Source organism: Corvus hawaiiensis, chromosome 2, assembly GCF_020740725.1.
Source record: "Corvus hawaiiensis isolate bCorHaw1 chromosome 2, bCorHaw1.pri.cur, whole genome shotgun sequence".
NCBI classification, from domain to species: domain Eukaryota; kingdom Metazoa; phylum Chordata; class Aves; order Passeriformes; family Corvidae; genus Corvus; species Corvus hawaiiensis.
The window spans coordinates 34,373,268-34,386,644 of record NC_063214.1 but is presented as its reverse complement, the minus strand read 5'-3'; the positions used below and the strand labels follow the sequence as shown (position 1 = coordinate 34,386,644).

The 13,377-nt window shown below is 42.3% G+C and overlaps 1 protein-coding gene across 1 annotated transcript; it reads left to right on the top strand.

The window, feature by feature from the left end:
* Window positions 1-824: 824 nt before the first annotated feature.
* Window positions 825-11,953, top strand: ALG8 (ALG8 alpha-1,3-glucosyltransferase). The gene is made up of 13 exons (XM_048295241.1): window positions 825-925; window positions 1,820-1,898; window positions 3,190-3,383; window positions 4,830-4,939; window positions 6,294-6,361; window positions 6,866-6,992; window positions 7,567-7,670; window positions 7,793-7,913; window positions 8,198-8,337; window positions 8,764-8,903; window positions 9,580-9,677; window positions 10,005-10,077; window positions 11,326-11,953. The coding sequence occupies exons 1-13, from the start codon at window positions 846-848 to the stop codon at window positions 11,555-11,557; spliced, it is 1,566 nt and encodes a 521-aa protein (XP_048151198.1). The 5' UTR covers window positions 825-845; the 3' UTR covers window positions 11,558-11,953.
* The last annotated feature ends 1,424 nt before the right edge of the window (window positions 11,954-13,377 follow it).

Genomic DNA, 13,377 nt, shown 5'->3' with positions numbered 1-13,377 from the left:
ACCATAACACAGTGCTGCTGTACAGGAAAAAAAAATTGAACATATTATCTGTATGATTTCATGCAGCTCCTACAAGGTACTATTCCTAAATAGATGAAGATTTGCTGTAAGGAAGCTGAAGAGGCATCAGCCTTGTATGCATCCACCCTCCAGGCTGGCAGGAAGGTATTAAAAGAATTAAGCCTTGTCCTCTGAGAGGGCACTTTGTACTTGGAAGCTGACTTGGACACCAGGAAGACTGGTTGGAGAAGGCACCTCCCTGGAGCAGAGGTGTCATTTAAAGCAGCTCCTGCCCAGGGGAGGCTGGGTGGCCTCGCACCACCAACCAACTCCTCGCTCACACACACTCACTCCCAGGCACGCTTCCTCCTCCTTCAGCCTCAACACGGGGTTCCCTGCAGCAGTCTCAGGTGCTGGATTTATAAAAGTAAATAGTAATAGACTGGTGCAGCAGCAGGTCAGCTCAAGCTGGGTGTCTGCACAGAGGGACCCTGAACAAAGTCCCTGAGCTTTTATACTCCCAGTCTATGCGCTCATTCTTCTCGCGCCTCTTGGTCCAGTGGTGATTTTCTTTCTCTGTGTTCGTGCAGGCTAATCATTAACTGTTTCCTGTGCCAGAGCCTCACCACCCTCACAGGAAAGAATTTCTGACACCCAACCTAAATTTCCTCTCTTTCCACGTGCGCCCGTTCCAGCGCCTCACAGAGCCCCGCCCTTCCCGCGCATGCGCGGCCCCGCTCCCGACTCCGCCAGCGAGCGAGCGGGGCGGGCGCGCGCTTCAAACCGGCGCGGCGGGCGCGGCGCATGCGTGGGGCGGCGGCGGCGCGGGGCTGGGGGTGCGCGCCATGGCGGCGGGCGGCCGCGGCTGGTTCCGCGCGCTGGCGCTCGGCGTGTCCTTCCTCAAGTGCCTCCTCATCCCCGCCTAGTAAGGAGCTTCCCTGCGCACGGGACGGGACGGGACGGGACGGGAGGGGGGCGGGTGGCGTAGGGCTGCCGCGAACCCGTGAGGGGGGGCCGGCCGCGGGCAGCGTGGGGCCTCGGTCCTGAGGAGGCCCTGAAGGCCCGTGTGACTCCCGGGTTCGTGAGGGAAGCGAGGCCGCGCTGCCTCCGCCGCGTGGCACAGCTTTGCTTTTCTCTTTGGAAGCCCTCCCTCCTGGCCCGTTCCGACTGGCCGCTGTTCGGGAAGGCCTTTAAGTGTGCTGAAACATTAATGCTTTGTAATTATATGTTTTTATACTGAAAAGAACCCAAACAAATTGCTGTTAAATTTCAGTTAGAACCTGGAATTTCGCACTAATTATCTGAAAAATCCTAGCTCTAAATAATTTTTGCTCTATAACCACCTGTATGAGTGACATTTTACATAGTCAGATAGTCATAGGACAAGGAGGAATGGTTTTAAACTAAATAAAATGGGAGATTTAGATTAGACGTTAGGAGAAAAATCTTTACTGTGAGGGTGGTGAGGCACTGGCACCGGCTGCCCAGAGAAGCTGTGGATGTCCCTTCCCTGGAAGTGTTCAAGGCCAGATTGGATGGGGCTTTGAGCGCCCTGGTCTAGTGGAAGGTATCCCTGCCCGTGGCAGGGGGGTTGGAATGAGATGGTCCTTAAGGTCTCTTCCAACCTAAATCATTCTATGATACATCTTTGGCACAAAGTTCTTGAGCAGCATCTTTGTTACTGTTTCAGTTACTTGATCACAGTGGTGTCCTACAGTTGATAAATAGAGACTTCCTTCTTACCTGCCTGTGGTGATGTGCTCTGAAGTATTTCTCCTTTAAGTGCATGTATGTGACTCTTAACGTACACGTTCTGTAGTTACTCCACAGATTTCGAAGTCCATAGGAACTGGCTTGCCATCACCCACAGCTTGCCCCTCTCTCAGTGGTACTATGAGGTAAGTACGTGTTTGGGGGTTTTTTTAGCTGTGTGTAAATTAAAGGCACATTGGGTATGTCAGACCTTGTGAATGTTGGAAGAGATGGTTGGTGACTGTCATGCAGTGGGACAAAAAGATGCCAGTCACAATTTGCTGGCCCTGTGTAGCATTTAGCTAAAAAATGAAAGTTGTTCGGGGCAGCCGCAAGTACTTAAAAATGCAAAATGGCAGATGCAATTAAGGCATGTGGGTTATTGGAAAGGCTGTGTAGCACAGGAACAAGTTGCATCATACTCCTAAATTGCCGGTCTCTTTGCTCTTCTCATTGTTGATACACAGTTACCAGAATAAACATTGAGTCATGCTAATGGGTGTATACATCTATACACTATGAAATCAATCAGTGTATTAAAGTTTTGAGCCTTTGCTGGTGTGCTAGTAAGGATGCATTGATTTTTATCTAGATGAATCACCTTTAGGTTTGTCATAGGCTCAGCCCACCTAATTGGGTTTTAATCTATCTTCTGGTATCTGCTGGAGTGCAGGGATAGATACGGTAGTGTCTGGTACTCCACGTAAGCATCCAGGAGTAAATGATTTGTGCAGGTCAGAACTTTGTAAGACTGATCCAAGGGCTGTTTTACAAACAGATTTCTATAATGCCAGCATTAACCTCAGGCCAGAGCATAGGATGCCTTTCATCAATATGACATAAGCATTTGGGAACATGCTCATTAAAAAATACACCCCATCCCAACCTGCTCTGCTCATCCCTCCTCCTCTCCTGTTTCCACAGCCAAGGAGTTAAAGGAGTTGCTGGTCAAGGGATAACAACTCTCCTTAGGGGAAGAGATCACATAATGACATTTGATGTTGAAAAGGTTGTATGAGAGTTAAGACTTGCTAACTGATGAGTAAAAGTAATTTTGAGCCTGGAGCAAGGCTGACTGTGTTGGTGATCACTCTAATATAGACCAGTATTGGCTGTGAGGTTTTGTAATATTGGCCCTATTACTGTAAATTGATTTATAGATACCAAACAGTAATATACTGGTTAGGTGCTGGTACACAAAATGCTCTTTAATCTTTTCCTGCTAATCAGGAGATGTCCCATCTCTACCAGTACTGCAGGAGAACGGCTTAAATCATGGTCAGCACCACAGAGCTGGCTACTAATTGTGGAGTGGTTTCAGTAACATAGAGGTTACTGAGAGAAAATGCATCAGCTGGTTTGCTGCAGTGAGCTGTACCTGAAGGACTGCAAACAGCATGGTTTGTTACAAACTATTTAATCTTATTTTGTCTTTAGGCAACCTCGGAATGGACCCTGGATTATCCACCATTTTTTGCTTGGTTTGAATATGCACTTTCTCACATTGCCAAGTACTTTGACCCCCAGATGCTGGTTGTTGAAAACTTGAATTATGCCAGTCGTGCAACCATCTTCTTCCAAAGGCTTTCTGTCATCTTTACAGATACCCTCTTCATATATGCAGTTCATGAGTAAGTCTTAGAGTTCTAATTTTAGGGACAGTGGATAGCCCTTCATATGTGGGCTTGTTCTGTAGCCACAACGAATAACTATTTGTACAAATAAGCTTGTAAATGTGGGGAAATGCCAGAGTTGCTGGAACCTGTTCTAGGAGAAACTTGGAATATGCTGCTAAACACAAGATAACGTGTTCTTCTTGGACATACAGTTGCTGTGTATGTATTGGATTTGCATTCACTCAGACACCAGCTGCAGTTTCACATGTTATGCTTGGGTTTGCTTCTGTCACTGGGCTCATTTTGTAGGAGTTGCAGGACAGCTTATGTGCTCAGAACAGGTTTTTTCCTGTTATTTTTCTTACTACTCTGTTCTAGAGTAGAAGCGTATAGGAAATTTGTCACAAAATGCATCAAATCAATCATCAAATATGCAAAGTTGCTCCAGTGTTTTTGATGATAAACTGATTATTCCAAGTCTAATGTTTTTAGGATCAGATGCTTTCGGCGTGGCCTGACTTTGTGAAGAACTATTTACCTTATACCTAAAGAATAGACTGGGGGGATGTTCTGAGAAATATGTTGCCTGCCTTAATGGTTTGGCTGTAAGAGTCTTCTGTTGCTTTATTCTGTCTGCTCAGAACCTGGGTAGGAAATTCTCTGATTGGAGCACTGCCTAAGTTCCTTTATTTACTTTCTTTACTTGAAATGGGCTAGCTTTGCATTGTGACTTCTTTTCCTTTTATTGTTTTGACTCACAGATGTATGAATGTGAGGCTGAAGGCTCAGGGCTGGTGTCTGCACAGTTATTTGCCAAGAGAGGTGGTAGATGCCCCATGCCTGGAAAATTTCAAGGCCAGGTTGGATAGGGATTTGAGCAACCCAGTCTAGTGGAAGGTGTTCTGCTCGTGGCAGGGAGGTTGCACTAACAGTATTTCAACACAGATCATCTGTAACTTTTTAATGTGATTTAAGATTGCTTTCAAAAGTCATATGAACCATATTGCTTCACACTGAGAAGTAATAAGATGTTTTTAACCAACAGAAATAACTCATAATGGGGCAGGGGTAGCCAGGGAGAGGTTAATGTCCATCTGAGGACCTTAAATACGACTCTCTGAGTTGTCTCCAAATGTAGCAACACACTGCTCATGATGGCAAGCAGGCTATGAGAGCTTTATGCTTGCTGAATGGGAGACTCAAACCTGAGGCTGTTATGTAATGTAAACTTTAGCACGTGGAATGCACCACAGCTATTGAAATTGAAAGTCTTTTTTTTTTAACTAAACTTTGTTCATGACACTGCCTGCCCTTGATGAATTTAGCAAGAATTGTATCTTTGCCTTGCATCCTGATAAAATGGCTAACTTTAGAGTAAATGTAGTTCTTCACTCTTAAAACCAACAATGTTCCTGCATGTATGTTTGAATTAAAGCTTCTGTTTCTTCTGCTCTTGTTCAGGTGCTGCAGATGTGTAAATGGAAAACGAGCTGCAAAGGATATCCTGGAAAAACCAACATTTATTCTTGCCGTTCTGCTCTTGTGGAATTTTGGGTTGTTAATTGTGGATCGTATCCTTTCAAACCATTGTGGGTTGTTTGTGGTTTGTTTGGTTTTTTAACAACCTGTTACAGTGTGTGGCACAATTCTGTATTATTATTGCTGTCATAGAAAGTAACACCGCTGGTTTTGTTTCTAGGGTTAGTTTAATAACTTTGTTTTCATTAGAATTGCTATTTGGCAAAATGGAAGTTAGTCAGTTCTTGGTCTGATTTGCCAGGAGTGGAAGAGAACCAGCCAGTCTGGCAGCAATGTGGCTGTTCCTCCTCCACCTGCCTACAGGAGTATTAGCAGAGAGGCTCTGTTCTGGGTGTGGTTCCAAGTTTGTCCTGTGGTAAGGAAAATCTTCAAAGTGCTTTAAGATTCGGAATGTGTTCAATTGGTTAACATTATATGGGAATTAGGAAGTCTTTCTAAAGAAGTTATAGAATCATAGAGTGGTTTGGTTTGGAAGGGACCTTAAAGATCATTTAGTTCCAGCTTCCTGCCCTCCACTAGACAGGTTGCTCAAAGCCTCATTCAGCCTGACCTTGAACACTTCAAGGGATAAGGCATCCACAACTTCTCTGGGCAACCTGTGCTGGTCCCTTATCACTCTCACAAGAAAGAATTTATTGCTAATATCCAATCTAAATCTCCCCTCTTTTAGTTTAAAACCATTCCCCCTTGCCCTATCACTGCATGCCCTTATCAAAAGTCCCTGTCCAGTTCTCTTAAGAGCACCTAATAGTACCTGAAGGGGCTCCAAGTTCTCCCCAGTGTCTTCCCTTTTTCAGGCTGAAATAACCCCAGTTATCTCAGCCTGTCTCCATAGCAGAGGTGCTCCAGCCCTTGGAGCATCTTCATGGCTTTCTCTGAATGCCCTCCAACAGGTCCATATCCTATATAAAAATAACTCTGGAAATTGCAATTACTGCAAGTCAGTCCTGACACAGTGTGCATTTAAAGGAAGGGTTTCATTTTCTCTGTCACAGTTCTTGTGTATGTTGCCTGCTTACAAGTGGTAGAAATACGAGGGCAACTGTCACTATCCATTAACCAATGTGTGGCAGAAACTAATAACTTAAAAATTAAAGTGGAGATTTAACTTTTTTTGGTTTATGTTGCAAAAATTGCACAATACATGTGTAGATTGTTGTGTCTCATTTCATCAAGGTAATAGCCAGCATTAGTGTATTTTGTGTCTAGGAGTACTTACAGGTAAGGTTAAATAATTACTTGCGTCTACGTGGTGTGAATTTAAGGTTGCTTTCTTAATTTAAATTCCGTTTTAATTTGAGTTTATTCCTCATAACTTTTGAGTCTTCTCCAGAAACCATAGTAGTAAAGAAAGCTTGCTAAATTTATTCCTTGACTCAAGTTCAGATATTCACTTCCAGTACAATGGCTTCCTGTTTGGGCTGATGCTTCTTTCTGTTGCTCGGCTGTGTCAGGTAAACCCAAGTGACTCTTGTCTATTTGTTGCCACGTGTATTTTGGGTGCATTAGTTCACTTCATAGGTCTGCTCTTGTTGTGGGCAATGGTAGTGGCTTTATGTTGAGCTGCCTGAAGCTGGATGTCTAATTATTTATTGAGTTTGTGGGGAAGAGAAAAACTTGAAACTCACCATAAATGCTTGCTGATGCTGCAGCACTGCAGTTCCCCATTAGAAAGCTAAATTCTGTGTTTCCCCTGAGCAATGTGACATCATTTCTTGCCATCTTATCTTCTTCCAAATCACCAGTCCTTAGAAAATGTAACTTCTGAAGCTATGGAGAGGTGACTGTGTGACAGGATAGTTTCCTTCTCCATAACGGTTGTACATAACACTACTGAATTTGTAATTTGAAGTAAATACTCTTTTTAATGCTTATAATGTCCTGTCACCTTAGGAGTACAACAGAGGACTGTTCAAAGTGAGTACAAAGAGAAGAGCTTAGGTTTTGTTTTCTTTCAGAAAAGGTATTTGGAGGGCGCTCTTCTTTTTGCTGTTCTTCTGCATTTCAAACACATCTACATGTATGTGGCCCCAGCATATGGCATTTATTTGTTACGATCCTACTGTTTTACTGCAAATAATGCAGGTAAGATGGGGTTTTCCTCACTGGCTTTTGGGGGGAGTTGTGTTCATCAGTGGAACTAGGGGAACAGTGAAGACATGCAGATACAGTTGGAACAAAATGGCTGTATATCAAACAAAAATCCTGCTTGAGAGCAGAATTGGTAGGATCTTGAAAGATCTTTGAAATAGATTTGTTTTGTACAATTCCTGTTTCTTTAAGAGTTCTTTATTAAGAAAAACCAACATTAACAAACTGCACTTGGAAGCCATAAGGATTATCCTGGATATGGAACAATCAGACAGTATCAGAATCTATTTCAAAGACCTACTTTGAGTTTCTCCCCACTTTTGAGCACTGAAACATGCCTGATACTCCTCATGTGAACAGGGAAGGTAAATTTGGAAAATACTGAAAGCTTGTATAATGCAGGAGCTGCAATGTGGGCAAAAGAAATGCTAGCTGTTGAAGGAAGCAACTGAATATATTGACATAAAAGTCAGTGTGCCCCTTTTAGATAGGTGCTAGCAATTCCTTGTCAGTGTGGAATGGGTTGTCTCCCTTCCCACTTCCCACAGCAACTGTTTCTTTCTTGTAGATGGATCTCTGAAGTGGAGAAGTTTCAGCTTTCTTCATGTAACTCTTCTGGGACTGATTGTCTGTCTTGTTTCTGCTCTTTCATTGGGACCCTTCCTAGTATTGGTAATAACCCCTTTTTCATGTGTTATTCCCCTGAACAGTTAGAAAACTTTGTTATAAAAGTAGAAATAATATTTTATCTAAACAGGCCATTTCTTTGTTATTCTTCTTGTTTTTCTTTGTAGGGTCAGCTGCCTCAAGTCATTTCACGGCTCTTCCCTTTCAAGCGAGGTCTCTGCCATGCCTATTGGGCCCCCAACTTCTGGGCTTTGTACAATGCCATGGATAAAGCATTGACAATTCTTGGTCAGTATGTTAATCTTGCTGTTGGGTGCCTGTTTGCAGATAGAGCTCTCTGTATTTTAGTCTTCCCCATTTAAAATAAATCTGAATTATGTTTTCAGATTGCCATAAATCATATGGTTGTCCACACAATCCGGTGCATGAGTTACCAGCAGTAGGTCAGACATTAACCACTTCCATCTGCCATCCTTTAAAAAAAGAAAAAACTTGGCCACGTACTTAGTTCAGCTACTTCATTTTATTTATTAGCATTTATCAATTTGTGCTTTTTTATGTTTTGTTTTTAGGGTTAAAGTGCAATTTTCTTGATGGTACAAAAATCCCTAAAGCCTCCATGACAGGAGGGCTGGTTCAAGAGTTTCAGCACACTGTCCTCCCTTCAGTGACTCCACTGGCAACATTAATCTGTACTTTCATAGCTATATTGGTAAGAACAGCTAATTTTTTTGAAATTTGATGTGTTTTGTCCCTAGTAGGTTTTAATTGATTAGTATGCACTTCACATGAATTTTAATTCAAGGGCAACAAATATGCTGTTACTAATATATAGTGACTGATAAAATGCTGTTTAGTGGCTTAGATTGGAAGACAATTTTTGAACACAAATAGCAAGAAGTTGGCTGTGGTCTTTCAGTCTGTTTTTCCCTCCTCATATTTCAACAGAAATCCTCCAGGCTCTACTCCTACATCCAAATAAATTGATTTCCTCCAGTGCTATATAATGCTTGTGCCACCCAAGCAGAACCTGGGTGCAGTGGTGTTTAGTAACATTGACAAATCTCTTTGGACAATGGCTTGTCTTCAGGATTGCCAAACATTTCACTGAAGTCCTGTTTTTGCCTGTTGTTTCTAGCCCTCTGTTTTCTGTCTTTGGTTTAAACCTCAAGGGCCCAGAGGCTTTCTCCAGTGCCTTGTTCTTTGTGCGTTGAGCTCCTTCATGTTTGGCTGGCACGTGCACGAGAAAGCAATACTCCTTGCTATTCTGCCTTTAAGGTAAGTGAATTTTGTACAAAGTAGTTGGCCAAACTGAACCTGCAGCCACCTGTCAAGGAATTCTTGAAGGCAATCACTTTGTTTTCAGTGTATTTCAGAAGAGGAACTTTTTTATAGAATGCCTTAAGCTGTAACAGTGTAGTGCACTTAAAGTTAATTAATTTCAGAGACAGTTCAAACCTTGATGAGTGCTGTGGTTTGTATTTTAAAATGCTGGATAGATTGTTGAGGAGCCAACTGAGGAAAGGGATCTTCTGCACTGTGCTTGACCAGACCAATACATAGTTTTTACCATAAGAACTTTATGCCTGCCTCAGGTAGAAGTGAAGCTGTAGTTCATAAGCTCCCTGATCAGTATTGCTACAAACTGTATTTTCCTTCCTGAGAGATTTAGTGATGTTTAAGTTCCTATTTTGTGCTGGGCCTTGCTGATTGTTTCATTCAGTGGGTGTGTGGTTTTCTGAGGGAGGGTTTCCTGGCTGATTTTTCTCTTGTGTTTTTATCTCTGAGGCCACGTGGTTTGGAAGCAGGAGACTTCATCAGAGGTCCAGTGTTAGGAGGGATTGGGGTACTGTGAAACTGTTTGACTTGTTCTTCAGTGAATTGCATAGTGTTTTGCTGAAATTAAGTTTCTTTGCTAAAAGACAAAAGCATAACAAATTATTGTCATTTTTAGCTTATTATCTATTCAGAGAGCCAAGGATGCTGGCATCTACTTGATCCTGGCAACAACAGGGCATTTCTCACTTTTTCCATTGTTGTTCACATCACCAGGTAAAATGTTCTTCTATTAGTTAATTTTTATCTAGTTTGCAACATTGAGCTCAATAGCCTTGATCTGGTTGTCATTTTTGCTTTAGTCACTTCCCAGTTGTTTGTTTGTAGTGCTATCTCAAATTGTAGTTGGTGTGTTCAGTATGTTTATAGATAATTGAAGTAAGTGTATTGCAAATGCCTGGCATTTGCTTTAGCAAATGTTTATGCTTATTTTTAGGTATCCTAAGCCGTATGTGACTAGTAGGATTTAAAGATGCTACAATATATATGGCAAAAGGTTTTTATAATTAATTTTAAAAGTACATAATGTCCTTTGTTTTTCAGAACTTCCAATTAAAATACTGCTTATGCTGCTGTTTACTGTTTATAGCTTCTCTTCATTGAAATCTCTGTTCAGGTAATTAAGGAAGTTTGATCTCAATGCCAGGAACAACAACATTTCTTCTGGTGTTGGGAGCAGTCGTTGTCACAAGGGACAAACAGCACAGACAACTGATGCTGAAGTGTCAAATTAAAGTGTTACTAGATAAAAGATGCTGCTGCCTCTGTTCTCAGGAGGCAGTGCTTAAATTAGGATTACTGCAGGACATCTGGTTATCGTGACAACTGCCCAGTTAGTCCCAGGAGGCTGTAGATCCCCACCTGCCTCATGCTCTGTTAAAGCATGGAGTTGTGATGCTGTAACCTCTGAGGATTTAATTCAGTATTCTAGCACTTACTAAAGTGATTTGTCTGCAAATTGTTTATTTTGTCTTACTGTACTGTGGATTTTTGCAGTAGTGGTTAGTATTTTAATGCGTGGAAGGGACAGGTTGTAAATAACACTTATTTGCAAGCTGTAATTTGTCCACAAAACTGCAAGTAGGTTGGCAGAATATACAATTGCCCAAGTCATCCTGTGTAGTTTCACAGCCTATGGATCTCTTACCCACTTGGCCAAAGACAGTGCTCATCCTTATAACCCCTGCAGTCCCCACTTCCCTGTTTCCCAAACTTTTCTGGGCAAACCCAAGCTGTAATGAAGGGTTTGTAGTGAAGTACTGTAAACACGTATTCAGTACTTCAGGCACCTGCTTTTTGTAGGTGATTTTCTCTATTTAATAATTCAATCATTTTGTCTCAAGAGCTCTAGCTGAAAAATTCACTCCACAGGAGTTTAGTTTTTGTTTAGAGATGGAGCTTTGGCAAGTTTCCTGTTCCTAATGTGCCAAAACATGAAATTCCTTTTAAACTACCTGCAGTAAACCCCTGCCACCAGTGTCCTTTGCAAGAGAGATCAGCTCACAGTACATCCTACAGAAAGCTTGGGGGAAGAGGTTAAAATAAATCTGACATTTGCAGTCTTTGGTTGTAGAACAGCTTTGGTGGAACAAGTCTTTGCTGTTCAGTTGTTGTGAGGTGAAACAGAGCAATTGATGAGGTTTCTCTTTAGGATTCCAAGGCATCCTGGAACTCAATAAGGACATTGAGCTGTACTCTTGGTTATCACACTGGGGTTTTTTCCTACTGAAACTCTTTAAATTGTTATTTAAACTATTATTGTGATCTAATGAGAGATTCTCTTTGCACTGGTGATAGCTGAAAAACAGAATATTTTTAGTTAACATGTATTTTAACACCACCTCTTTTTTAATTTCTCTGACAGGAGAGAGAAACCTCTACTTAACTGGCTTGAAACAATCTACCTCATCCAACTAGTGCCTTTGGAAATCTTCTGTGAAATCATATTTCCCCTGACCCCCTGGAAATGGCACTTCCCTTTTGTCCCCCTGTTGCTGACCTCTGTGTACTGCGCTCTGGGAATCACATATGCTTGGCTGAAACTCTATGTCTCTGTCTTGACTGAGAGAATTTCTGTCAGACAAAAGGCTGAGTGAAGCCACAGTGCTGGGACCAGTCCCAGGATACCCCTTGGAGGGGATTCCTGGCACGGTGAGGGGTTGTCACAAGGCCATACAGCTCTTGGTGAGACACGGTTGTACGTGTGCCATGGCCACGCGGGAAGCTCTTCTTCCAACACTCCTGTACTGCCCAACGAGGATACCTCTGACCAGAAGCACTGTCACAGTAACAGGGAGGGCTGCGGGTAAACTGTGAAGCTTAACAAGGTCCAGACTTCTGTCCTGAGGAAAACCTGCCTGATTTTCCAATTATGGTTTGTATTTGAATAGAAGGTGTTGTGGCAAATTACGAGGGATGATTGCTGTATAGGAGAGCATTGAAACAGTGTTCTATGGAATTTGTAAATTAAAAACTTGGTATTTTTTGTTTGAGCATTTCTTGCATTATTTCAGCTCATGTCTAAGCTCTGCTTTTGAGAGACACCTACACAATTAAGGATGTAGTGTGTAGCTGGAAACTTGTCCTGAGGTGCTTGTACACTCAAATATCAAGTTTTAGTATGTCCATGTCCTGTTGATCTCCTTGTTTCATAGATACTTTGCAAATAGGTTTTAATATTCTTCTAGTAGCTCTTTTTTTGTAGAGCAGATGACCAAATTGAGGCATGCTACTCAAATGAAGAAGTATTTTAATGCCATTAAACATACCAGATAATGTGGCTGCATAGTTGTATTTGTAATTCATGTAAAATTCTACAACTCTAACAAAAGACTAAGTATCCACAGTTCCTGTAATGACTTAAGGAAAAGGTAGATTGTTTTCTGCCTCTGTGGAATCATGTTCCCTGAAGGATAGCAGTTATTTCTGCAGTAAATAATTACACCTTTTAAACCCTACATAACTCTCCCTAGAAGATGTTGCTCTGAGGTTGGGGTCTGGTTTGGATTCCAGTGCTGACATAAAACTGGGAGGAGAGAGGGATGGATTTTTTTTTATTATTACTATTTCTGACAGTAGTTGTTGAACTTTGTTCCATGTTAGCTGAAGAATGGGCCCTTTTCATCAAGGATAGCCAAGGGGATAGTTATGCTTTTTGAGTTCTTTGAATATTTTGGGTGTTTAAAATAGAGTGGCTCTTGTTAGGGCAATAGGTGAGTGGTAGAGTAATCGCTGTGGATGTTTCTGTAACCAACTACCTTGTACATTTAAAGTTTTCACTGCCAGTGAGTTTATATTCAAGACATTCTCACTCTAGTTTTCATTACTTTCTCATAGTTTCCACTTTTTTTACACCATCAAAGGCTTTGCCACATTGTTTTTAGCTGCTGTGGCTGCCAGTAGTGCCACGATGCTTCTTGCACCTGTATTGCACCTCAGGTCCAAGCCTTAAAGCTCTGCCCAGGCTAAGGCATCCACAAAGCTTGTGTTTATCTATCCACTGTGCTGTCCTGTGGAGGGAAATGCTCATATACAAAAAATCCCTACAACCACCCCTCTGGGCTCTTCTCCAGCAGTGCCTTTGCACACTGTGAAATCCTCCAAGAAGAGGCTGCACAGCAAACCTGTGGGTGTGCCATCCCTGGAAGTGTTCAAAGCTGGGTTGGATAGAGCAACCCGGTCCAGTGGAAGTTCTCTGCCTGTGGCAGGGTGTTGGAAGCAGATGACCACTTAGGTCCCTTCCAACCCAAACCATTCTGTAATTCTGTGAAGTTAAACCTAGGGCCTGATTGTGTAAGTGGCCATGTGTCACCGTTGTTTGATGCCAGGTTCAACTGAAGCATCTCGCACTGTGGAGCAGTGACTGCCCCACCTCCTCTTCTGTGGATGTCAGGAAAATCCACAAACGCCAGGGTTT

Bases quoted from the DNA above. Each gene is read 5' to 3' on its own strand.
- ALG8 (XM_048295241.1), top strand. From the start codon at position 846: ATGGCGGCGGGCGGCCGCGGCTGGTTCCGCGCGCTGGCGCTCGGCGTG. The intron at 1,899-3,189 runs GTAAGTACGTGT...TTTTGTCTTTAG, and splicing joins TCTCTCAGTGGTACTATGAG to GCAACCTCGGAATGGACCCT. The intron at 4,940-6,293 runs GTATCCTTTCAA...ACTCAAGTTCAG, and splicing joins TGGGTTGTTAATTGTGGATC to ATATTCACTTCCAGTACAAT.